Source organism: Triturus cristatus, chromosome 12 (genome assembly GCF_964204655.1).
Source record: "Triturus cristatus chromosome 12, aTriCri1.1, whole genome shotgun sequence".
NCBI lineage: Eukaryota > Metazoa > Chordata > Amphibia > Caudata > Salamandridae > Triturus > Triturus cristatus.
In genome coordinates, this window is record NC_140595.1 from 22077732 (window position 1) to 22104137 (window position 26406).

At 50.0% G+C, this 26406-nt stretch overlaps 1 protein-coding gene across 5 annotated transcripts in view; it reads right to left on the bottom strand.

Moving 5' to 3' along the window:
- The window catches only part of USHBP1 (USH1 protein network component harmonin binding protein 1), a 291429-nt gene that overhangs the window by 84378 nt on the left and 180645 nt on the right, over positions 1 to 26406 (bottom strand). For 4 of the 5 annotated variants that reach the window (XR_014972163.1, XM_085638300.1, XM_085638302.1 and 1 more), the window contains 4 exons: positions 24750 to 24940; positions 22985 to 23188; positions 21467 to 21589; positions 20751 to 20914 (listed from right to left, as the gene is read on the bottom strand). Coding sequence is in view for 4 of the 5 variants with exons in the window: in XM_085638300.1 (XP_085494426.1) it covers positions 20751 to 20914; positions 21467 to 21589; positions 22985 to 23188; positions 24750 to 24940 (682 nt within the window). In the remaining variant the exon portion in view is untranslated. The remainder of the gene's footprint in view (positions 1 to 20750; positions 20915 to 21466; positions 21590 to 22984; positions 23189 to 24749; positions 24941 to 26406) is intronic. The other variant, XM_085638301.1, reaches the window with a different exon arrangement.

Here is a 26406-nt window from a genome sequence, read left to right on the forward strand (position 1 = left end):
GACCCAGAATGGTATGTGTTTGGAATTTGAGATCCCCAGCCAATGAGCGATGCATCTATTGTTAGCACTGTCTGTGGAATTGGCTTGAGAAACGACCGCCCTTTGGAAAGGTTCTGTGTGTTCCACCATTGTAGGGAGTGATGTGTGCGGTCGTCCACCAATACCAGATCTGTTAGTTGTCCTTGAGCCTGGTTCCACTGACGTGCCAAACACTTGTAATGGATGCATTTGTAGTCTTGCATGAGGAACGAGAAAAATGCAAGAGGCCATCATCCCTATTAATTGCATGAACACCCGTGCTGGTAGTGAGTGTTGTGGCTGAAATTTTTGGACTAGCATTTGTATAGCACTTATCCTGACTGGGTTGGGATAGGCTAGGGCTGTTGAAGTGATTATTGTAGCTCCTAGGTATTGTTGTATTCTGGGAGGTGGGATTTGCCCAGATTTATGGTGAATCCCAGACTGTGAAGTAGTTGTATTGTGCTGAGCGTATGTTGAACACAGCTTTTGTGCGATTTTGCTTTCATGAGCCAGTCGTCCAGGTAGGGGAAGACATGAATGTGTTGTCTTCTTAAATGGGCTGCAACCACTACGAGGCACTTGGTGAAAACTCTGGGTGCCGTGGTGACCCCAAATGGTAGAACTTTGAATTGGTAGTGTTGACCATCTACCACAAACCTGAGATATTTCCTGTGAGCGGGATGAATGGGAATGTGGAAGTCGGCGTCCTTTAGATCTATGGTGGAGAGAAAGTCGCCTTGCTGAAGTAGTGGAAGCACTTGTTGTAAAGTGACCATTTGGAAAGTGGTCCGAGTGGATGTAGATGTTGAGTGGTCTGAGGTCCAGTATTGGCCTGAGAGGGCCGTCCTTTTTTGGAATTAGAAAATAAAGGGAATAGATCCCTGTGCCTTGATGAGGCAAGGGAATTGGCTCTATTGCATGTTTTTGTAATAGTGCAAGAACCTCTTGTTTGAGAAGCGTCTGGTGTTATGATGACATTGAATGCTGTTTGGGAGGAATGTTGGGAGGGGTAGAAGTGAGTTCCAGGAAATAACCATACAGGATGATTTGTCTTACCCACTTGTCTGTTGTGATGGAATTCCAGACAGGCAGGAAATGTGCGAGGCGTCCCCTGACAGGAGTGGGATGATTGGGGGAAGCGCAGGGAAGTCACTGTTTGGTGTTTGGGGAGCTGCGGGTGTTGTTACCCCTGCCTCTGCCCTTGTTGTTGTTGCCCCCATAACCTCCTCTAGAGTAACCACTGGAAAAAAACCCTGGTTGGGATTTTTGTAGGATGAGGACAGGTGTTCTGGTGTATTTGTTTTGGAGCCTGCTCTATAAAATGAACACAGAAAGGAGCCTCTAGTAGAGGTTGACTGCAGGGCCCCCATAGATTTGGCAGTCTCTGTGTCCTTCTTTATTTTTTCTAAAGATGTGTCCACTGCAGGGCCAAAGAGGTGCTGATGATCAAAAGGCTGATTAAGGATACTGTTCTTCACTTCTTGTTTAAAGCCAGATATCCTGAGCCAGGCATGTCTGCGTAGTAAAACACTAGTATTTACTGCACGGGACACGGTCTCTGCTGTGTTGAGCGTACATTTGATGGATGTATTAGTGATCACTTTGCCTTCCTGTATAAGGTCATTGGCTTTATCCTTATATTGTTGCGGTAAGTGTTGAAGGAGCTTTTCCAGCTCATCATAGTGAGCCCTGTTATACCTTGCCAAGAAGGCTTGAGTGTTGGCTATTTTCCAATAATTAGCAGCTTGAGACACCATGCGTTTGCCTGATGCGTCTAACAACTCAGATTCTTTGTCAGGAGGTGGAGTGTCACCTGACCCCTGAGAATTTGCCCTTTTGTGTGCATTGGCTATGACCAGGGAGTCTAAAGCAAGATGACCCTTAATGATATGGGGTCACTGGGAGCTGCCTTGTATTTTTTATCAACTCTGGGGTTAAGCACCCTAGCTCTAACCGGGTCTTTGAACACCTCCGTAGCGTGTCTAAGAAGACCTTTTTAGCATTGGCAAGACATGGGATGATTTTTGTGGCTGGTCAAAGGTTTCTAGAAGGAAATCCTCTTGTACAGGGTCTGAGTGTAGCTTGACTCCATGATATGTTGCGGCCCTATTATTAGTTGGGCAAAACCCACATTGCCATCTGGTGGAGATGGTTTTTTAGGGGTAGAAATCCGGATCAATATGTAAATCAGGATCGGTATTATAATCATGCCATAGGTCTGGATCCTGTGGTGGCTCATCAGGATCCTCAGTGTGTAATGGTATTGCATTGTTACTATCCTCTGGTTGTGGAGAATGTGCTGGAGAAATTAGTAGGTTAGGGTTAATTGGTGGGGGGGGTGAAGGTGGTGGTGAAGTGTTGGTGGCAATGTGTATTTTCTTTAGAGAAACCGGTGAATGTGGTAAATGTTCTGCTTTCCTCTTTGTAGGTAGCGAAGTAACTATATGACCAGTCTTTGGGTGAATTAAGATGTTGGTTTGCTTCGGATCCGGAAGAAAACGTTCTTCGGAATCAATAGTTTTCTTGGGCGTGGAAGAGTTGTCTTTGGAAACTGGTCTTGGCTGTTTAGCAACAGTGTCCGATATAGAAGCTTTCGCTGGCTCCGAGACCTTCGGTGCGGATTGTTTCGGCCCAGAGGTTTTTGCTTGGGAGGCTTAGTTATGGAAGGCTTCTCTTTAGATGGTTTCGGCTCCGAGGTCTTCGGTGCCGAGGTCTTATCCGGCTGTTTGGGTGCCGAGGTCTTATCCGGCTGCTTCGGTGCCGAGGTCTTATCCGACTGCTTTGGTGCCGAGGGGTCGTTTGGTGGTTTCGGTGCCGAATTTTCATCCGATGGCGATGGAGGGGGCGCAGCATCACGGGAGACTTAGCTTTTGGTGCCGAAGATGTTTTTTTGGGACCAGGTGGTTGGCTCGAGTTGGACCCTGAAGCCTTGTGTTTTTTCTTCGGAGCCGGGCCCGGAGGCAGGGCGCTCAAAGTCTTTGTACGGTGTGGACCTGAGCCCTGAGGCGAAGGTGTCACCGGAGCCTTTGGTGTGTGCTTGGGTATGGCGGGGGTCTCGGTACTCACGTCCCTTTGAGCTGGGGTGATGTCATCTTCGGCATTGGACACATCTGCTTCCGAGTCCGGGACCTGTTCTTCCTGTTCTGGTTCCGGAAGGCTGTCGGGACCTGGATGGAAGATGTCCGGAATGGAAACTGTGCCTCGGGACATCTCGTGGCGTTGAGCTCGACAATCCCGCATGGTCTTCTTGGACTTGAAGGATAGACAAGTCTCACAGTCATCACTTTGTGCCTCTCCCCTGTTCTGGAGAGAGGCACAAATTACAAACGGGATGGAGGTCCGAGTGTGGGAATTTAGTACCACACTGGGGACATTTCTTAAAGAACAAGTTACTTACCTTTGGTAACGATATATCTGTAAGAAACATTAGTTAGTTAGATTCCTTACCTTAGAATATCCCCAGGCGTCAGGCTGGATCCGGAAAGATTTTTCGTCAGCAGTACCCTTGCGCGTCGATAGGCGTCGTCTGCGGCTCCACGTCAGTCGTCGTGATCGCCAGGATGACGTAGTCGGAGTACTTAGACGCCGCCCTCGCGCGCGGACGTCAGTTCTGTACATAGCTTTCCGTGCCAGGAATGCAGAGCCATGCAAGAAACCAACACTGGTGCCATGGATCTAGGGCCCGGAAAGGGATGACCTTAACCCTAGATATCGGCTCGCAGAACGGGGAGGATGGGTGGGGCGGTAAGGAATCTAACTGACTAATGTTTCTTACAGATATATCGTTACCGAAGTTAAGTAACTTGTTCATCTGAAAGAAACACGTTAGTTAGATTCCTTACCTTAGAATAGATACCCCAGCAATACCAACCCCGGTGGTGGGTCTGCGAACCAAGATCACACCAGGAAATCCTGGAGAACGGAATGGCCAAAGAAGCCGTCTCTCCGGACTTGCCTGTCCAGGCAGTAATGCTTGGCAAACGTGTGCAGCAAGGCCCACGTTGCTGCCTGACAAATGTCCTGCAGAGGGACTCCCCGTCCCAAGGCAGTAGTAGCCGCTGTGGCCCGAGTGGAATGGGCCCTCAGCCCCACAGGAGGATCCTTCTTAGCCAAGGAATAACAGACTTTAATGCACAAAATGACCCACCAAGAGATGGTCCGCTTGTGCACTGCCCGCCCCTTCTTAGCGCCCACGTAGCCAACAAAGAGTTGGTCGTCCACCCGAACTGTTTTGTGCGGTCCAGATAGAAGGAGAGCACACGATTTGGGTCCAGACGGTGGAGCCTCTCTTCCTCTTTCGAGGGATGCGGAGGCGGAAAGAAGGTGGGCAGCGTAACAGACTGGCCGATGTGGAAGGCAGTTACCACCTTAGGGAGAAAGGAAGGACGAGTCCTAAGAACAACTTTGTCCGGATGGACAGAAAGGAAAGGAGGCTTAGAAGAGAGAGCCTGGAGCTTACTCACCCTTCTAGCAGAGGTAATGGCAACCAGGAAAGCAGTATTAAAAGTCAGAAGACGAAGGGGACAATTATGAAGTGGCTCAAAGGGAGCGCACATCAGATAGGTCAAGACTAGATTCAAATCCCACTGAGGCATTACTAAGGGGACAGGAGGAAACATGTGAGTAATGCCCTTAAAGAATCGAGAAACAACAGGGGATTTAAAAAGAGAAGGCTGATCAGGAAGCCGTAAGAAGGCAGAAATAGCTGAAAGATATCCCTTGAGGGTGCCCAGAGCAGAGCCCTGCTGGGCCAGGGAAAGAAGAAAGAGGAGAACCTCAGAAAGAGGGGCGGAAAGGGGATCCACAGCCTTTGCTGTGCACCATGCCACAAATTTGTTCCACATGCAGGCGAATACCGATTTTGTGGAGGGACGCCTGGCTGCCAGAATAACATTACAGACTTCAGGAGGCAAGTCAAATGGCATCAACTGCCGCCGCTCAATCTCCACGCATGGAGGTGGAGGCTGGACCGGTTCGGGTGGAGGACCGTCCCCTGCTGCTGTGAAAGAAGGTCCTCCTGAAGAGGCAGTCGAATCAGGGGATCGATTGACAGACTGAGTAGCTCGGGATACCAGTATCTTCGTGCCCAATCCGGAGCCACAAGGATTACTTGGGCCCGGTCGCGCCTGATCTTCTTCAGCACTCTGGGCAGAACTGGTATAGGCAGAAAGGCGTATAACAGACCGCAACTCCACTCGCGACGAAAAGCGTCTCCGAGCGAGTGCCGCCTTGGAAATTCCAATGCGCAGAAGTGCTGACATTGCGTGTTCTCTTCGGTGGCGAACAGATCTAACCAAGGCTCTCCTCACTGCCGAAAGAGGCCTTGCGCCACGTCCGAGTTCAGACGCCATTCGTGATCCATCATGCACCGGCGGCTGAGTTCATCCACCTTGGCGTTCAGAGAGCCCGCCAGGTGTTGAACCTCCAGGGTGATCCCCTGATGTTCCAGCCACGTCCAGAGGCGCAGAGCCTCCTGTCAAAGGGTCCCCGACCCCACCTGTAGGAGAGTAGGGTCTGCTTTCTATGTTCACCCCCACTTTTTGCTTTTGCTTTACTGGTTTTCGACTTAGATGTGGCTGTGGGCCTGCTAATCAGACCCACAGCCCTGCTGTTCTCTCTCTAAATTAATACTATGTACTTTAGGTGCATAACCCCTTTGGATAGGATCACCTTATTGGCCCCTGTACAGTGTACCCTAGGTACCCAGGGCATAGGTGTACCCTAGGCCTACCAGGGGCTGCAGCATGTATTATGCCACCCCTGGCCTGGCCTTCCATTTTGACACAACTGGCTGATCACTCAGCTGGGGCAAGGTCGTGTAATCACCCCTTGCTTAGGTGTAGTATTCCTATACCTAACTTGCATATAGACACATGTGTACCTATCAGTCACTCCTATGGCAGGCCTTGACAATCCTGGAGGCAGAGTGCTTGGTAACATGTGAGATGGTGCTCTAGCATGAGCTGAGCCTGTCTGCAGCTTTCGGAACCTTGTCCTTATAGCTGTTCTATGATATAGCCTACCATAAACTCTTAAAGTGCCTTATAATCTTAGACGGTTATGGTAACTATGGTTTGGCTTTATCGAAACATGTCGTGTAAGGTGTCTAACACTGTGGAATAATACCCCCATGCCATTTCTGGACATGAGAATATTATTCCCCCCTTCTAGAGGGAAAGACATGTTAAAATCATACTTCAACTGTTAGCCTCTGACCAAAGCCTCAGCATCACAAAATGGATGCTGCTGCCACGACACAAGTCTGACCTCCTGCAGCTGGGAGTGATCCCAGCCAGGGAGGCCTGGACAATAGGTTTCCTGCTTGGGGAGGTGCTAGCACCTCCCCAGACAGCCTTTAGTGTATTGGGGCAGGGTGGGCTGAAAGGAATGAGACATGCCTGGGGCACACAAGGTGTTCCTTGCATAGTCCAGTTCAAACCGGCGCTGGGGCACTCCAGCCCCAGCTCTGGCGCGAAACTGGACAAAGGGAAGTGGGTGTAACCACCCCCTCCCAGGTCCCACCCATAAGGCGTGACCTAGCAGGTATCCCAGCCCCCCAGATTAGTATAAGAGTGGGAGTTGGGCCTCAAGACTTTAGATTATCCTGAACCTGCAAAACTGAACAGAAACTCTGGACCTTCGACATTCGACGAAAGAAGAAGACTGAAGAATCTCCCTTGTAGCCAAGGAGTGGCTACCCTGTGCAAACAGGCACCATCAAGAGACTACCCTTTGCTTTGCCCACGTTCTACGAGGAACCGACTGGAGAGCCCGACCAGAGCCTTGACTTCCAGACTTCTCCGACCCTGATCCACATCTACAGCAGAGCTGAGATCCGTGGAGGCGACGAGCGACGTGGGACCGGCTACCTGGAAAAAGTGGCTAGTAACTTAAAGCGCAGCTTCTGAGGTACCCTCGAAGTTGTGCACCGGGGATTGAGAAGCCCCAACCCCAAGCACCATCTGCACCGAAGATCAGCCCCCCACACTCCACGAGTCCTGCGTGGGGCCCTTCAGCATTTTCCTGCTTGCCGCGTCTGTCCGGTTGCTTGCCCGCTGGCTAGTGGCCTTTGTGACGACGCACCCTGAAATCTTCTGCGCTGGTTTGGCTCCTCCAGACTGGCTCCCGCTTCTCTGCAAAGAAGAAGCACCCCAGACCTTCCTGGTCTGCACCAGAAGCAAGTCCTTCGTCCCTCGTGGGTTCCGCTTGCCAAGGTTTGGTGAGTCCTAGTCCAACTTCGACGCCGCCGACAGCAAGAGCCTTCGTGGGACAGCTCGCCTCCTGGTCCTGGTCGTCCTCGACGCTTCCTGGTCCTCCTGGCTGCAGCGACAAGCTTCACCTTCACCTGCAATCTTCACGACATCGCCTGGTTCCTTCCTGGTTCCACGTGGTCACTGGCTAGTGACCTTGACTCTGTCCCTTCTGCTTGCAGGTTTCCTCTCTTCTTGATCCCAGCCTTGGGATCCACCGGACACTCTTCACTGACTGCCTGTCAGCATCTTTCTTCAGGCATCCATAGGAGTCGACGACGAAAACGACGCATCTTCACCCCTATGCACCCGCAGCCTGTGGGCTAGGTAACTTGGGTACTCCGGTGCTCATCAGGATAGTGACTATCCTAGTGTCTAGTTTTCAAGTCTCAACTTCCTAGCTACTCCGGAAGTGTCCTAAATCTACCGTTTTCTAAACTGTACTATTGCTATTGACTTTTACGCATTACGCGTGAGTGTTTCCACTCTGCACACGAATCCCGTGGGCCTCCCACTTCCTAACTAGCGCTAGTGTAGTGTAGCCCCAGCGATTCCCTAGGCCTAGGCCTATTCTATTTCCGTGACAGTGGTTCTTATACCACTTACTTAGTATATGGTTTGCGTGGCCCCTAGGGCCTAACTGTATTACTTACCTGTGTGACTTAATGTATGCTTAAATAAGACTGTGTTGTACTTACCTCTAATCTCATAAAGAGTGCTGAGGGTTTGACTAGAATAAATACACTTTATTTTATATATATATATGTTGTGGTGTCCTTTCATTTGGTTTTCAAGGGATTATATATGGTATCACAGCTGGCTTCACATGCCATTCAGAGTTTAGCCTAAGACTGCTCTTGTCCATGCTACCACTAGGATAGCTGGTCTATAAGGTTGACTTTACAACCAATCACCATAAGGGTATTTGGACTGATATAAGGTGTACACTAGAACTAGTGACATCATACATCAGGCCAACTTCTCACATTGGTGAGCAGCGGTTGGGATCTGAGCTTGCTGTTGTAATACCATTGTAATCTTGAGATACTAAATTGAAAGATCACACAGATATTGTCTAGGTACATATAACATAGATTATAATACTTAAGTCCTACTGGACTTTGTAGTGGTAGGTTGAAGGGAGTAACACACCCTGACTACAACTACTAGAGAGGTTTAGTAGATACAACTAGTGTAGGTAGGTGCACACACCACACCCTCACTAGATCATGTCTCTGAGAGGAGATCAAGTAGATGCTCCCTCAGGAGGATCAGGTCTGCAAAAGACCCCCTCTAGATATGATACCTTAACATTCCAGGAGATGAGACACTTGTGTACCTCCAGAGGAATAAAACAGGGTGCAAACCCTACCCTCCTTCAGTTAAGACAACTCCTAGAGGAGTATGACATTATTAGGGCATCTCAGGCAGGTACCCAAGGTACAGAGGAGGGTCTACCCACCACAGAGGAGTCAGAGGAGACTTCAGGTGAAGAGGTAGACAGCCAGGGCCAAGTAGGAAGACTTAGCCAGGCTAACCTAAGCTTACATGGGAGTTTGCATGGGGTCCCCCCTTACAGACCCCCAAGTAGGCTTACACAGAGAAGCAGGAGGGACAGATCCCCTTCAAGGGAATCCATCCACTCCCATGTCTCTAACATCTCTAATGCTTCCTCTCACAGGGGAATGACTTCCCCTGAGAGAAAGGAGCATGAAGCCAGAATGAGGGAAGCTAATCTGAGGATTCAGAGGGAAGAACTTGCCCTTGCCAAAGAGAAGCTTGCTCTGGCTAGAGAACAAAAGTTGAGTGGGTCAGAACCCACTGGTGGCAGCAATATCCCTAAGGATAGAGACAGGCACTATGATAATAGAAACCTGAGCAAGATTGTCCCTCCCTACAAGTGTGGGGATGACATCCACAAATGGATAACTGCTTTGGAGAGAGCTTGCAAAGTACAGCAGGTACCCCAAAGTCAGTGGGCAGCTATCTTGTGGCTCTCCTTCTCTGAGAAAGGCAGAGACAAGCTCCTCACAGTTAGTGATGAGGATGCAGATAATTACACTGTCCTGAAGAGTGCTCTGATTGATGGGTTTGGCCTAACCACTGAACAATACAGGTTGTTGTTCAGGGATACCCAGAAGACACAGACTCAGGACTGGACTGACTTTGTAGATTGTGCCACTAAGGCTCTGGAAGGCTGGCTAATGGGAAGTAAGGTTAAGGACTATACAGGATTGTATAATTTGATCATGAGAGAGCAAATACTTAACAACTGTCAAAACCAGCTATTGCATCAACACCTGATTGATTCTGATCTGACTTCTCCCCAAGAATTGGGAAAGAAGGCAGATAGATGGGTCAGGACTAGAGTTAAGCAGAAAAACCAGAACCAGGGCGGTGATCAGAAAAAGGCAGACCAGAAGGGTAATGAGCAGAAACAAAAAGACCAGAAGTCTTCACCAGGCCCCCAAAAGGCTCAGGGGGAGGGTGGTCCCAAAAAGGATAAAAAGAAATATGGCCAAAAGAAACCATGGTGCAACTATTGTAAGTCCAACTCACATTGGTTTAGTGAGTGCACCAAAAAGGATAAGCCCCCAGCCACCATTGCCTCTAAGGCAACTGTACCCCCTAGTTCAGCTGTAAGTGGTGGTTCCCAGCAAAAGGGTGTAGTAGGGTTAACCCTGGGAACTGAGGAGGATTCTGGCCTAGTCAGAGTACCTACTCAGGCTGTTCTGATCTGTGATGGGGACTTAGCTTTGTCCTCTACTGTAGGCCCCAGTAACCTGGGCAAGTACAGACAGACACCTTTTATCAACCAAAGAATGGCTCAGGCCTACAGGGACACTGGAGCTAGTGTCACAATGGTGACACCTGCTTTTGTGGACCCTGGACAGATCATACTAGGTGAGAATTACCTAGTGACCAACGCTAGCAATGCCACTACCTCCCATAGTGTGGCTATTGTTAACTTCTCCTGGGGAGGGGTAACTGGCCTCAAGAAAGTTGTTGTTAGTTCAGACCTTCCTGTAGAGTGTTTACTGGGCAATGATCTTGAAACTTCAGTTTGGTCTGAAGTGGAGTATAGGACCCATGCAGAAATGCTGGGGATAGATGCACATGTCCTTGCTGTGACCAGGTCACAGGCCAAAAAGTGCACCACTGAACAAGTGCTGGATCCTGAAACTATGGACCAGTCACAACCCAAGAGAAAGAGCAGTAGGGTTAAGGCTGTGCCTTCCCCCCTGCCTCAGGTGGTGGATCAGCCCTCCCAGGAGGATGATTCTGAGAGCCCTGAAGGAACTGTCCTAGAAGAACTTGAACCTGATCAGGTTGAGTTTCTTGGGACAGGGGGACCTTCAAGGGCAGATCTGAGGCAGGCTCAATTAGACTGCCCCTCTCTTGAACCCCTCAGACAGCTGGCGGCTGCTGAGGCTGGAGGGAATGCTCAAGGTACCCATAGAGTGTATTGGGATGAAGGGCTACTGTATTCAGAGGCTAGAGACCCCAAGCCTGGTGCATCCAGGAGGTTGGTCATACCACTGAAGTTCAGAGGCTTCCTTCTAACCTTGGCCCATGATATTCCCCTTGCAGGACACTTAGGCCAGAACAAGACTTGGGACAGGCTTGTCCCTCACTTTCACTGGCCCCATATGTCAGAAGATACTAAGGAGTTTTGTCGCTCCTGTGTCACCTGCCAAGCCAGTGGCAAATCAGGTGGCACCACAAAGGCCCCCCTCGTACCACTACCTGTGGTGGGGGTCCCCTTTGAAAGAGTGGGCATAGATATTGTAGGACCAATGGACCCACAAACAGCATCTGGGCACCGATTCATACTGGTGATAGTGGACCATGCCACCAGGTACCCAGAAGCAATTCCCCTGAGGACCACAACAGCTCCTGTTGTGGCAAGGGCCCTGCTTGGAGTATTCTCCAGAGTGGGCTTTCCAAAGGAGGTCATTTCTGACAGAGGTACCAACTTCATGTCAGGATACTTGACTGCAATGTGGAAGGAGTGTGGTGTTAACTATAAGTTCACCACACCCTATCACCCACAGTGCAATGGGCTTGTTGAGAGATTCAACAAGACCCTAAAGGGAATGATAAAAGGATTACCAGACAAGCTTAGGCGAAGATGGGACATCCTTTTACCCTGCCTTCTGTTTGCTTACAGAGAGGTCCCACAAAAGGGGGTTGGCTACAGCCCTTTTGAGCTTTTGTTTGGGCATCCTGTAAGAGGACCCCTGTGTTTGGTGAAGGAAGGATGGGAGAGACCTCTCAGACAACCCAAACTAGACATAGTGGATTATGTACTTGGTCTCCGCTCCAGGATGGCAGAGTATATGAAGAAGGCTTCTAAAAACCTTGAGGCAAGCCAAGAACTCCAAAAAGCTTGGCATGACCAAAAGGCTGTACTGACTGTTTACCAGCCAGGACAGAAAGTGTGGGTGTTGGAGCCAGTGGCCCCAGCAGCACTCCAAGACAAATGGTCTGGACCCCACACTATTGTTGAGAAAAAGGGAGAAGTCACCTACTTGGTGGACCTTGGGACTCCAAGAAGCCCCCACAGGGTGCTTCATGTCAACAGATTGAAGGCATATGTTGACAGGGCAGACATGGGGCTACTCATGGCTACAGATGAGGGGCAGGAGGAAGAGAGTGACCCTCTCCCAGACCTGTTGACTCAGAACCCTGATGATGGCTCAGTTGATGGTGTGGTCTTTTCTGACAGCCTCACTGTCCATCAGCAACAGGACTGCAGACAAGTTCTGCAATCCTACAGACATATGTTCTCTCTGACCCCAAGTCAGACAAACTGGTGCACCCATGAGGTGGACACTGGTGACAGTCTGCCTGTGAAGAGTAAAATCTACAGGCAACCTGACCATGTCAGGGACTGCATAAAAGTTGAGGTACAAAAGATGTTGGAGCTGGGAGTCATTGAACCTTCAGAGAGCCCTTGGGCTAGTCCTGTAGTTCTTGTGCCAAAACCTCACACCCAAGATGGTAAGAGAGAGATGAGGTTTTGCGTGGATTACAGAGGTCTCAATGCTGTCACTAGGACAGATGCCCACCCAATACCTAGGGCAGATGAGCTCATTGACAGACTGGCAGCTGCTAAGTTTTTGAGCACATTTGACCTAACAGCAGGCTACTGGCAAATCAGACTAGCTGAGAGTGCAAAGGCCAAAACTGCTTTCTCGACCCCAGGAGGACATTATCAATTTGTGGTAATGCCCTTTGGTTTGAAGAATGCACCTGCCACTTTCCAAAGGTTGGTGAATCAAGTCCTTACTGGGTTGGATGATTATTGTGCAGCTTATCTTGATGATATTGCTGTCTTTAGCTCCACCTGGGAGGATCACCTGGTCCACCTAAGGAATGTTTTAGAGGCCCTGCAAAAGGCAGGCCTCACTATCAAGGCCACTAAGTGCCAGATAGGGCAGAGCAAGGTTGTATACCTGGGCCACCTAGTTGGTGGGGGTCAGGTTCAACCACTGGAGAGCAAGATCCAGACCATAAAGGACTGGGCTCCTCCAACTACCCAGACTCAGGTCAGAGCTTTCTTGGGCCTGACTGGGTACTACAGAAAGTTTGTTAAGAACTATGGGTCCATAGTGACACCACTTAATGACTTGACCTCCAAGAAGATGCCAAAGAAAGTTCAGTGGACAGTAAGCTGTCAAAAAGCATTTGATGACCTGAAGCAGGCCATGTGCAGTGCACCTATTCTGAAAAGTCCAGACTACTCCAAAGAGTTCATTGTCCAGACAGATGCTTCTGAGTTAGGTGTGGGAGCTGTTCTTTCACAACTGAATGTAGATGGTCAAGACCAGCCCATTGCTTTTATAAGTAGAAGGCTGACCCCTAGAGAGAAACGTTGGTCAGCTATTGAGAGGGAGGCCTTTGCTGTGGTTTGGGCCCTGAAGAAGCTGAGGCCATACTTGTTTGGCACTCACTTCAAGATTCAGACAGACCATAAGCCCCTCTTGTGGCTAAATCAGATGAAGGGTGAAAATTCCAAACTTCTTAGGTGGTCCATTTCCCTACAGGGGATGGACTTCACAGTGGAACATAGACCTGGGACTGACCATACCAATGCAGATGGACTCTCCAGATATTTCCACTTAGAACATGAAGACTCAACTGGTCAAGGTTAGTTTAATGTCCCTAAGTTTGGGGGGGGTTGTGTAGGAGAGTAGGGTCTGCTTTCTATGTTCACCCCCACTTTTTGCTTTTGCTTTACTGGTTTTCGACTTAGATGTGGCTGTGGGCCTGCTAATCAGACCCACAGCCCTGCTGTTCCCTCTGTAAATTAATACTATGTACTTTAGGTGCATAACCCCTTTGGATAGGATCACCTTATTGGCCCCTGTACAGTGTACCCTAGGTACCCAGGGCATAGGTGTACCCTAGGCCTACCAGGGGCTGCAGCATGTATTATGCCACCCCTGGCCTGGCCTTCCATTTTGACACAACTGGCTGATCACTCAGCTGGGGCAAGGTTGTGTAATCACCCCTTGCTTAGGTGTAGTATTCCTATACCTAACTTGCATATAGACACATGTGTACCTATCAGTCACTCCTATGGCAGGCCTTGACAATCCTGGAGGCAGAGTGCTTGGTAACATGTGAGATGGTGCTCTAGCATGAGCTGAGCCTGTCTGCAGCTTTCGGAACCTTGTCCTTATAGCTGTTCTATGATATAGCCTACCATATACTCTTAAAGTGCCTTATAATCTTAGACGGTTATGGTAACTATGGTTTGGCTTTATCGAAACATGTCGTGTAAGGTGTCTAACACTATGGAATAATACCCCCATGCCATTTCTGGACATGAGAATATTATTCCCCCCTTCTAGAGGGAAAGACATGTTAAAATCATACTTCAACTGTTAGCCTCTGACCAAAGCCTCAGCATCACAAAATGGATGCTGCTGCCACGACACAAGTCTGACCTCCTGCAGCTGGGAGTGATCCCAGCCAGGGAGGCCTGGACAATAGGTTTCCTGCTTGGGGAGGTGCTAGCACCTCCCCAGACAGCCTTTAGTGTATTGGGGCAGGGTGGGCTGAAAGGAATGAGACATGCCTGGGGCACACAAGGTGTTCCTTGCATAGTCCAGTTCAAACCGGCGCTGGGGCACTCCAGCCCCAGCTCTGGCGCGAAACTGGACAAAGGGAAGTGGGTGTAACCACCCCCTCCCAGGTCCCACCCATAAGGCGTGACCTAGCAGGTATCCCAGCCCCCCAGATTAGTATAAGAGTGGGAGTTGGGCCTCAAGACTTTAGATTATCCTGAACCTGCAAAACTGAACAGAAACTCTGGACCTTCGACATTCGACGAAAGAAGAAGACTGAAGAATCTCCCTTGTAGCCAAGGAGTGGCTACCCTGTGCAAACAGGCACCATCAAGAGACTACCCTTTGCTTTGCCCACGTTCTACGAGGAACCGACTGCAGAGCCCGACCAGAGCCTTGACTTCCAGACTTCTCCGACCCTGATCCACATCTACAGCAGAGCTGAGATCCGTGGAGGCGACGAGCGACGTGGGACCGGCTACCTGGAAAAAGTGGCTAGTAACTTAAAGCGCAGCTTCTGAGGTACCCTTGAAGTTGTGCACCGGGGATTGCACCATCTGCACCGAAGATCAGCCCCCCACACTCCACGAGTCCTGCGTGGGGCCCTTCAGCATTTTCCTGCTTGCCGCGTCTGTCCGGTTGCTTGCCCGCTGGCTAGTGGCCTTTGTGACGACGCACCCTGAAATCTTCTGCGCTGGTTTGGTTCCTCCAGACTGGCTCCCGCTTCTCTGCAAAGAAGAAGCACCCCAGACCTTCCTGGTCTGCACCAGAAGCAAGTCCTTCGTCCCTCGTGGGTTCCGCTTGCCAAGGCTTGGTGAGTCCTAGTCCAACTTCGACGCCGCCGACAGCAAGAGCCTTCGTGGGACAGCTCGCCTCCTGGTCCTGGTCGTCCTCGACGCTTCCTGGTCCTCCTGGCTGCAGCGACAAGCTTCACCTTCACCTGCAATCTTCACGACATCGCCTGGTTCCTTCCTGGTTCCACGTGGTCACTGGCTAGTGACCTTGACTCTGTCCCTTCTGCTTGCAGGTTTCCTCTCTTCTTGATCCCAGCCTTGGGATCCACCGGACACTCTTCACTGACTGCCTGTCAGCATCTTTCTTCAGGCATCCATAGGAGTCGACGACGAAAACGACGCATCTTCACCCCTATGCACCCGCAGCCTGTGGGCTAGGTAACTTGGGTACTCCGGTGCTCATCAGGATAGTGACTATCCTAGTGTCTAGTTTTCAAGTCTCAACTTCCTAGCTACTCCGGAAGTGTCCTAAATCTACCGTTTTCTAAACTGTACTATTGCTATTGACTTTTACGCATTACGCGTGAGTGTTTCCACTCTGCACACGAATCCCGTGGGCCTCCCACTTCCTAACTAACGCTAGTGTAGTGTAGCCCCAGCGATTCCCTAGGCCTAGGCCTATTCTATTTCCGTGACAGTGGTTCTTATACCACTTACTTAGTATATGGTTTGCGTGGCCCCTAGGGCCTAACTGTATTACTTACCTGTGTGACTTAATGTATGCTTAAATAAGACTGTGTTGTACTTACCTCTAATCTCATAAAGAGTGCTGAGGGTTTGACTAGAATAAATACACTTTATTTTATAGATATATCTGTTGTGGTGTCCTTTCATTTGGTATTCAAGGGATTATATATGGTATCACAGCTGGCTTCACATGCCATTCAGAGTTTAGCCTAAGACTGCACTTGTCCATGCTACCACTAGGATAGCTGGTCTATAAGGTTGACTTTACAACCAATCACCATAAGGGTATTTGGACTGATATAAGGTGTACACTAGAACTAGTGACATCATACATCAGGCCAACTTCTCACACCACCCCGCCCTGTTTGTTGCAATACCACATGGCGGTGGTGTTGTCCGTGAACACCTGCACTACACTTCCCCGGACAGAGGGAAGGAATGCCTTCAGTGCAAGCCGGATCGCCCGCAGTTCCAACAGGTTGATATGGAGCCGGGACTCCGCCGGAGACCAGAGGCCTCTGATCTCCGCCTCTCCCATGTGGCCACCTCATCCCAGGAGGTACACATCTGTCACCACTGTGTGCTCCGTTTGGGGTAGGGAGAGGGATCTGCCACTGACCCAATCGCGGCCCCTGAGCCGCCACTGCAACTGTCTTGCAGTGCCCTCTGAGATCAGGGCGTGGTCGGACAGGTTGCCCTGATGTTGTGCCCACTGGAACTTCAGGTCCCACTGCAGAGCCTGCATCCGCCACCTGGCGTGATGTACCAGCAGGATGCAGGAGGCCATCAGACCCAGCAGCCGTAAGGTCAACCTGACCGAAACTCTGGATAAAGGCTGAAAGATCGGAATTAGAGCCTGAATATCCCGAACCCGCTGTTCGGGAGGATAGACCCGAAACTGCGCTGAGTCCAGAACCGCTCCGATGAAGAGGAGCTGTTGGGAGGGACTCAGATGTGACTTAGGCATGTTGATGGAGAACCCCAGCGAATGCAGGATGTTGGCCGTAGTCTGGAGGTGGGAGACGACTGCCCGGGGCGAGCCCGCCTTCAACAACCAATCGTCCAGATAGGGGAAGACTGGAACCCCTAATCTGCGCAGATGAGCTGCGACCACCGCCATCACTTTCGTGAACAACTGAGAAGCACTGGTGAGGCCAAAGGGGAGCACGGTAAACTGAAAGTGCTCGTTGCCTACCGTGAACCGCAGAGAACGCCGGTGGGCTGGCAGGACGGGGGTGTGTCTCCAGGGTCTAGGGCAGTCAGAACCTGAGCTAAAGTCAGCATCTTGAACTTCTCCTTCCGGAGGAAGGAGTTGAAGCTCCTGAGGTCGAAGATAGGGCGTAGGCCCCCTTTGTCCTTCTTGGGAACCAGAAAGTAGTGGGAGTAACAAACCCGTCCTACTTCTGGGCCAGGAACGCGCTCGATGGCCCCCTTGGCCAAGAGGGACATAACTTACTCCTGCAGAAGTTGCAAGTGATCCCCCGACATGCGGTGGTACTGCGGTGGCATGGCTGGAGGGGTCGCCTCAAAGGGGAGGGAGTAGCCCCTTCGGACGATTTGCAGCACCCACCTGTCCGAAGTGATGGTATGCCAGTGGAGCAGGTGATGGCGAACTCTGCCTCCCACTGGCGTGGAATGGGCCTGAAAGCTCGGACTAGGAAGGCTTTGAGACAGATGCTGCGGGAGTAGATGTGGACTGACCGGCTCTCTGTCCCCCTGCTCTACCACGGCAGAATCCACGTCCGCGACCGCGTTGAGGCTGGTTCTGCAGCCTGCGGTTGGACGAACGTGCGGGGCGCCCCTTCCTTGGCCACAAAAGGGACGAAAGCAGACGTTTGCTGACGCTGGACCGTGAGGCCCAAGGACTTGGCCGTAGCCCTGTAGTCCTTAAAGCGCTCCAGCGCACTATCCGCTTTGTCGCCAAACAGGCGACGGCCATCAAAGGGCATGTCCATGAGGGTGTTCTGGACATCCCCTGAAAAGTTCGTGGACCTCAGCCAGGCATGACGACGAATTGCCACCGTCGTTGAAATTGCTCTACCCAGCGAGTCCGTGGTGTCAAGTCCAAATCGAATGGAGTACCGTGCTGCATCACGCCCCTCAGCAAGAGCCTGGGCGAGCCGTGTCCCGGCCTCCTATGAACACTGGGGCAGCACGTCCGCCACCGTATCCCACAAAGAGTGGGTGTAACGGTCCAAAAGGCACGCGGTATTAATGGACCGCAACCCCAGACTGAGGGAGGAAAACAGTTTCTTGCCAAACTGCTCCTACCTTTTGGATTCCCGATCCGGAGGTGCGGATGGTAAGGTGGTTTGGGACGTGGAGGCCTGGATGACCAGACCCTCAGGGGTGGGGTGTACGGACAGAAAGGTGGGGTCGCCCGGAGCTGGGCGGTGGCGCCGGGCCCGTTCCGACCCACAGGAGAGACTGTGGAGGGCTTGGACCAAGTGCCCATCAGAACGTCGGTGAGGGCCTCATTGAACTGCAGTAGAGGCTCCGAAGAGCTTACCGGCGGTTGAAGCACCTCAGTGAGAAGGTTAGTCCTTACGGCTGCTGCAGGGAGCTCCAGGTGTAAGGCCTGGGCCGACCCGCGCAGCATCACAGCATAAGTCGCACCCTCCTCCGTAGCCACGGAAGGAGGAGAGATGAAACCAGTGTCAGGTGAAGTGTCTAGACCACTGGCATCCCCCAGCTCGTCTGCCCAGTCCTGACTTAACTGGCACTGCTGTGCCAGAGGGTCCTCAGACCCCTCCCAGTCCTCCCCTTCATCCGTCTCCTGGTAAACAGGCAGAAAGGACGGAGCCGGGTCATAGATAAAATGCTCACCCATCGAAGCCGGAGACGGCGCACAGCGGCGCCGCTCCGACGCCGGACCTGGACTGAAACTAGGGACGGCGTCGTCCGAGGACGGCGCCGGGAGCGACACCATGGGGGACCTGCTCGCTAGGACCCTCAGTCGGACCTGCGGGGCCCGGAGGCACGCCGGCAGGCCTAGACGGCGGAGCGAGACTCCTCATGGCCACGAGGAAGTCCCGAATCTCGCCCGGAGTCGCATGAGGCCCAGGGTCCGGAGGGTATGGGGCCGGATGCGACTCCTGCAATCGGCGGAGCTGCGCGGGTGGTGCCACCCAAACCCTCGGCCGAGTCGCGCGACCGACGAGGGGAGTCAGAAGAGCGATGTCGCTTTTTCGACTTCTTTTTACTATGCCTCGACTTACCTGAATGTTTGGACTTGGATCCCGACGAGCGGTGATGACTTCGGCTCCGCGACCGGTCCCTCGACCTCCTCCTCGACCGGGACATCGAGCGGCGCGGAGCCGACTGCCGGATCTCGAGGAGCTTGCGGGACCGCTCTTGCCTAGCCTTTGAGGTCAAGGCCCGGTCGCGGATCGGCCCGAGACAGTAGAGAGACCGATGGTGGGGGTCGGTAACCGACATCAGTCGGTTACAGACGTCACACAGCTTGAACCCGGGCATCCCTACTGGTACCAGGAGTCGAAGTCGACTCGAAAAAGATAGACAAAAATGTCCAAAAAGTTAGTCAAAAAATGACTAAGGGTATGCTCTTCCCGGATCTGCGCTTACTGGAACGGAAAAAAGAAGAACTGATGTCAGTGCGCGAGGGCGGCGTCTAAGTACTCCGACGACGTCATCCCGGCAATCACGACACCGACGACGGACACGGAGCCACAGACGACGCCTATCGACCCGCAAGGGTTCTGCTGACGAAAAATCAGGATCCAGCCTGACGCCTGGGGATATTCTAAGGTGAGGAATCTAACTAACGTGTTTCTTTCAGATGGGAGTCTGTTCCATCGACGTCCGTCTTTACCGGCGCGGGAAGGCCCAGCGACCCGCGTCGAAGTTCGCAGGCATCGAAGTTTTTTTAAAGTTGTCGTCGAGGGTGCTCGTCAGAAGGAACTTGATTGAGACAATACCGTCAGTTAACTGTGATTGCGCATCGAAAGGGGGTTCGATAACGACACCGACCCGGAGCGCAGCAAGTCACATCCGAACCCGATGGCGGGAAAAAACTATCTAACGATGGAGCCGATGCCCATGCGCACTATCGACCGAAGGAGGAGTCACCAACCTCGTGACTACAAGACTTCTTCGAAGACAAAAACAACATGCAAACATTCGAGCCCAACACAAGATGGCGATCTATGCAAAGTGTACAACCTGCAAAGTGTACAACCTGCAGCTCATATGCCTCGAACACACAATTATAAGAACAAAAAGAGCAAACACATAATGAAAAGCAATAAAAGCGAAAAACAAACATCAAGAGCATATATAAAGCAAGTCAACACCAAAATTAGAAACAACACCACAAAAAAACAAGTTAAATAACAACACCAAGAGCAGCAAAAGTAACATCACAACCAAAAACAACAAAAATAGGAAGAACAAAAAAACGCAACAGCTGAAACAGTATGGACAACCAAGTGTCAGCTGCCATGAAAAAAGCAAAAAGCTATATAATGGCAACCACTTGTTCTTGCACATGGTGCACATTGCTGTACTTTTGCCTTTCTATAGAGACACAAATAATTGATGGTATTAACCAACTTAGCAACTCTGTGATTCTCACCATGCAAGGATTAACTAAGGGACTGATTTAGATCTTGGCGGGGGGTTACCCCGTCACAAAGGTGACGGATATCCCATCTGCTGAAATACAATTCCCGTAGGGTATATTGGGATTTATATTTCAGCGGATGGGATATCCGTCACCGTTGTGATGGAGTAACCTGTCCGCCAAGATCTAAATCAGACCCTCAGTCAGAATCTCCAATGATTTCTAGCATCTGCCTTTCATTCCAGCATTTTGTTTAACTCTCCTAGTAAAATTTGCCTGAGGTTACAAGCGTTCTTGTACCTGGCTGTACTACAGCTCTCAGAAGGACCTTGCTTCTTACCCTTTCTGATGTTCTATGTGAGCTTCCAACTCTTTGACTTTAGTCTCCGGTGCCAAGAGTCTTGACTGTAGAGGGAGCAGCTGGCAGAGGTGCTCGACTCTGGAGCAGTTCTGCAGGCACTTGATAAAGCTCTGAATTGTGGCAATGGGGTCTTGGGGAGAGGGCTGCCAAGCGAAAAGAAACGATAGCCTTTAGGCTTCATATATAATGTCCAGGTAAAGCCGCTAGCCTAATATGCACTATATAGTCCTACAGGTATCCTTACCAAGGTCTATGTCCCAACCCGCTCAGTATCCAGAGTGCTCTGATATTTGCTACAAAATAAACTGGTAAATCTCAATACAGTATGAGTATTCCTGCTGAGTAAGTCTATATCATATTATACAACAGAGGATTACATGTCACATATATTAAAACTGCTATAATATCGATCTGCAATTCCTAAATATAATTGGTTACCATTTGAACAAGAGAAAAATGCATAGGAAAGTACAGACTTTCTATTCTAACTTCATAGCTGCTAACTGTGAAAACAGGGTGCAAGTCAATACTGTGGAGTCGAAATTAATAATAATAAGGTGTCACCTTATGCCACCTAATTTGCCTTTTTTTGCTTCATAAATCAGTCACCTTGGTGCTTAATTTGTTTTATAATTGCCGCATAAAATTCCAGTGGCCCTGTTCACAAGTCACATACATACATACATTGGACTCACGTTACAAACCCAGCACTCCTCTTCAGTGCTGGGACTGAGAGCTCCGCTAAAGGAGCTGGAGCGACTTGATGGCAGGAGTGGTGGCGACTCCACCCTCTGCAGACTGTCCTGAAGGTCTTTCACCTGATGGAGAGAAATGAGGCTCTGCTGTAAGTGGCGGTTACCATCAAGCCCTCATGCATGCATGCAAGAGCAATGTAATACACCTCACCTGATGGTTAGATATGGTCTCAGCGCCAGGATACCCTTTCGGGTGACAGTTGCGCTTAATAAGCATTAAATACAATACAATACATGTCTTGGTTACAGAGTCCCACCAGCCGATAGGACTCAACGCTTTGCCGGAGTTTTTGTACAAAAAGAAGAGGGTGCTGCTAGCAAGGACTTAATTGTGCTTCCGCAGTGGGGCTCCAGGCCTTCACTTACTGCAGGAGAACCTGGCAGTCCGATACATCGACCCAGTCCCTGGTCTTGAACTAGCATGGGTGAAATATAGCTACTGAACTATATGGGATGCACTGCCGCCAAAGCAGATCAGGACTTAGATCAACAGGCAGAGCTGCACGAGAGATCGAAATATTGGGGAGGTTCAGGGCACTGCAGGCCAGGTTTTAGGTGTACAAGCAGAAGCTGTGTTTGGATCACAGTGGTGGGGGATGATGGGGTGCTACAGGCAAGGATAGAAAGGTACAGCAGAGCTCTCCTATAGGCCAACATTAGGTAGCATAGTCAAAGCCCTACTGTAGGGCAGGTTAGAGGTTGCATTCACAGCTGCACTGCAGTTCAGGATTCATATGTACAGACAGAGCTGTGTAAGGGACTGCAGCACTTGGGAAGTATGAGGTACAATGGGCAAAGAGCGGCATGTCTGGCCAGACTTGAAACAGAAAAAGAGGTTGTGGGCTTGATGGTGGTGATCCCTGTATGTGTGGGGGAGGTCAAATAGAGTAATAGGAAGAGTATCTGCAGTTAGAACTACAGTGCACACAGCTTTGTATCAGGGTTAGGGGCAGAGCTGTGTGTTGGGGAAAACTGTCACATAAGTAGCCCTTGTTGTCATGAGTGGCATTCAATGGGAGATCTGAGTGAGATGGCAGCAGTGGGGAACCATACGCTGCAGGCCTGGTAATATTTACTGGCAGAGATGTGTGTGGTGGCACCAGTAGGTAATAATTAGTGCATGACGGGAAAGAGTGAGTTATAAAGCTGCCGGCCTCGGTGGCAGGATGGTAGCATGTTATGGTTGCTACAGGCATAAGTGGGATACCAGTGATGCTTTGGTGTGGATACTTGTGTCACTAGTTGGTCTCTGTGTGGTGTTATGAGCAGCAGTGAGATATGAGGGGAGCTACAGAGAAAAGAAAATTAGTCATTGCCTTGTGCATGGTAGCAGCAGTAGGGCGTTAGGAGTGTGTAGGTGAGATATAATGAGAAAACGAGGTAAGGCCACATAAGAATGTGACATACTCATCCCTCCATGCAGTATGTGGTTTATCCATCAATCCTCATCTTGCATACCTTCCTCTGAAGTCGATCCCTTTCTTCCTGGAAAGACCTTAGTGTGCCCTTCGACCGATTTAACTCTTCCTCCTTTCCCCCAAGTGCCTGTTTAAGAGCCATGTTCTTCTCTCGCAAGCAAGTAACCTCCGCCTTGTACCAGCTCTGCTCTTCAGTCGTGAGCTCCGACCACACGCCGAACACTTCTTCCATTTCATCCAATTCCTGTAAAAAGAGTGTAACTTCAAGAATACATGAGCTCCCTAGAATAGTTGACCCACTCATAAGCGAATATACCTTTTTATGATTTCCATATCAATATTATTTTATAAAGCATTGTACATTTTGGGGCCCAAATCAGTACATCTAATAGCTTCACACAAAGCCCTTTTGAGAACTCATTTGCTATCAGTCCACCAGGTAGAAAAAGTGACTAGACATATGCATGCCTCTGTATATATTTTGAGACCTGCAGCAGCTTTTTGCCACTACACTGCCAAGATCTGAGAGCCCAGTACCGCCAGATTGCTTTTGAGATAAAATAAGGAGCTTTGTTGAAAGAAGACTTGTACATCAATGTCAAGGTCTTGAAGTGGTTCCTTCTCCTGAAAGGTAACTAATTGTGTATGTTTGTTTCTGGTGTGATGTGATGATGCTTTGAGAGGTTTGCCATCATTTCAGCAGCAGAGTGTAGCAAAAACTGATGAGTTGGGGCACTTTTTGATGAAGCACCGTAAGGGATTCACAAATTCATTTTAGCTCCTGTGATTTCCCTCACAATCAATGTGCAGAGAGCTGTAGATAAAAAAAGAGCTGGATCTGTCTCTACCATCTCAGGTAAGAGTAGAACAACTCTTGACATAAGTGATGGGAACCCCCATAAACCTGGTCCCCGGCAGACCTGGTCAATTGAGTGATGTGAGCCCCAGTAGACCTTCTTGCATGAGTGATGTGAGTCCTTATAGACTTGGTAACAGAAGTGATGGGAGCTACCTTAGACCTAGTCATATGAGTGATGTGAGCTTCTTCAGACCAAGACACATGAGTGATGATAACTCTTGACCTGATCAAGTGGGTGATGTGAGCTCTGGTACACATTGTCACATCAAGCACAACACCAGGACTGTCTATGGAGGACTGCATGGAAATGTTAGTGTTGAAAGTGGAAAAGAGGTGCTCTGTTGACACATCCTTCACCTTCTTGTTCACAACCAGGTGGGAACATCACTCTTTATCCGGTCCTCCAAAAACAGTCTTCCATATCCAAACTTCTTCAGACATGACCTGCACTGATGTCTTTAGCACAACATCCAGACAGCCATATGCAAAAGCAGTCCACCTCGTCAGCACAGCCAAGCCTAGCAGGTGCGGAGTGCTAAGGAGAGGCTGATTTATTCACCTCTTGTATTCTTGGATAAAACAGAAGTCACGAAGACCAGGACTACAGTGACCTTCAAGTACACAAACAACTGGATCATGTTCCCTACTCAGACAAGAAGTCATGAGCTTAGGCAGATTTTAAAATATTATTTTGTGGACTACTGTAGGAGAGATTCATAGAGGATGAGAAAACATGTTGGACCTTCGATCTCTCTCTAAAACAAGGTCTTCTGAAGGAGAACCATTGCACAGGTATGTCCTCAAAAGGGCACTATAATGCTGAAACAGCATATAGTAAAAATAACAGGTCCTGTGGCTTGAGGCTCAAAGGTCACTCTGGGAGTTTCAAGAGTCTGTGGGTCATGTTGCATCAGCAGACCTCTTACTTCCTCTGGTAGTCTCTCACCTCAAAAGGCTCTCTCCACTTCTCTGCATTGCACAGTTCCACTCTCGCACCCGTGCTGTGCACATCATGGTCATTGCCGCTGTCGGGACAACTCTGCAGGCTGAGGGTCCGGTTCCGCCGGCAGGACACCACGTTCTCCAAGGAGGACAGCACCTGTTGCAGCTCGGCAAACAGCTCAGAACTTTCTTCTGCTGCACAAATAAACACATAAATTAAAATAATTCAAGAATTTAAGACTATTGAAAAAATAAGGAGCAGAAGAGAACTAAAGAAGGACTATATGGCCAACACAAGAACCATCAAACAATAGTATTCTCCGCACTCCTTTTATTAGCTCGTTGGTACCATTCACCAACCAAAGTCATGGGAATTGTCCGTGTCTGCTAAAAAAGGAGTCCCAAGTGAGAATAGTAGAAACCTTTAAACCTGTGCCTGATCAGGAGTTAGTAATCCAGCCCTAACAACATCACAAATGTGCCTTCTCCTGTTGAAGTTCTCTTACTATCTGCCTCAGAGGAGTTGACATATTTTCATGTTTTGTCTCATCTCAAGTATCTGCTCACCTCTTCCCAGGATTCTATCCAAGAGGTACTCCAAACTGCCTCAGGCAGAGGGGACTCATGAAGCCTCTGGATGCTCCTACCAAGAGGCCAACTATCCCAATGCCGAACTTGACACACTTGGCATTTGTGGATCACTTCGAAACCTACACTGAGTCTAACAACCTGGTGGGTCCACCAAAGGCTGCATTTTGCTGAACCAGGGAAACAGACTCATTGGTCAAAGCTACTCTGACCAACCCCCGAAGGGAGGCTGATACTGGTGGTGTGAGTGGTCAGTACTTCTGGATTGGTCCATTACCTTTTTCACGTTCAGACATACTTTTCTGACACACAGTGCTGCACTTGAATGGATCATGTCCCTTCTATCAGATTTGTCCCTAAATTCTTAATTTCCCGTTTCCAGTTCCACGCTCTCAGTACCCATCTGTGGGGATCCTCAAGACCCACCTTATTCTCCCTGTTTTTCCAAGCAACTGATGTCCACAGTATTGTTTTGTTGGAGTGGACACCATGAGCCATGGTCCATCCGGCCTTCGGAAAGTGTCCAGCCCCACTTAATCCACCTCTTTACAAAGGGTTCGGACTCCGGCCCCAGAACGGTCATTTCACTCGCAACAGATAAATAGATTTTATTTCAGGACTTAGGTGGCGAAGAGAAATCCAGGGCAGAAACAATGGATAGCTAGCCAGGAAACTGACCATGAAGGATCTCGAGAAGCTGCAGAGAAAAATTAAAGATCCACTGGAGGGGTTGCTGAACAGCAGAGAGGGAGGCTAAGAGCTTGTCACGGGGTGCAGCGGACAGGGAAAAGGGGTGTCCCATCCGAGACTCTGAACGATGCCTTCTCCCCTCCTTTGTGTTCACAGCAGAGCGAGTGGTTCCCTACGGGAACGCCGGAACACGTCATGACGGACGATTATGGGGACTGTTGCTTTAACTGGCAGGACTGTGCCGAGAGCCCCGCCCCCAACAGCGATGACGTGCAGGACTGGGCGGATATAGGAAGTGAAGCCGATGGTCCAGTGTGGCTGAACACCGGAGAGAGTGAGGAGAGAGAAGAGCAGAGCAGGAGAGGAGTTTCGAGAAACAGCGG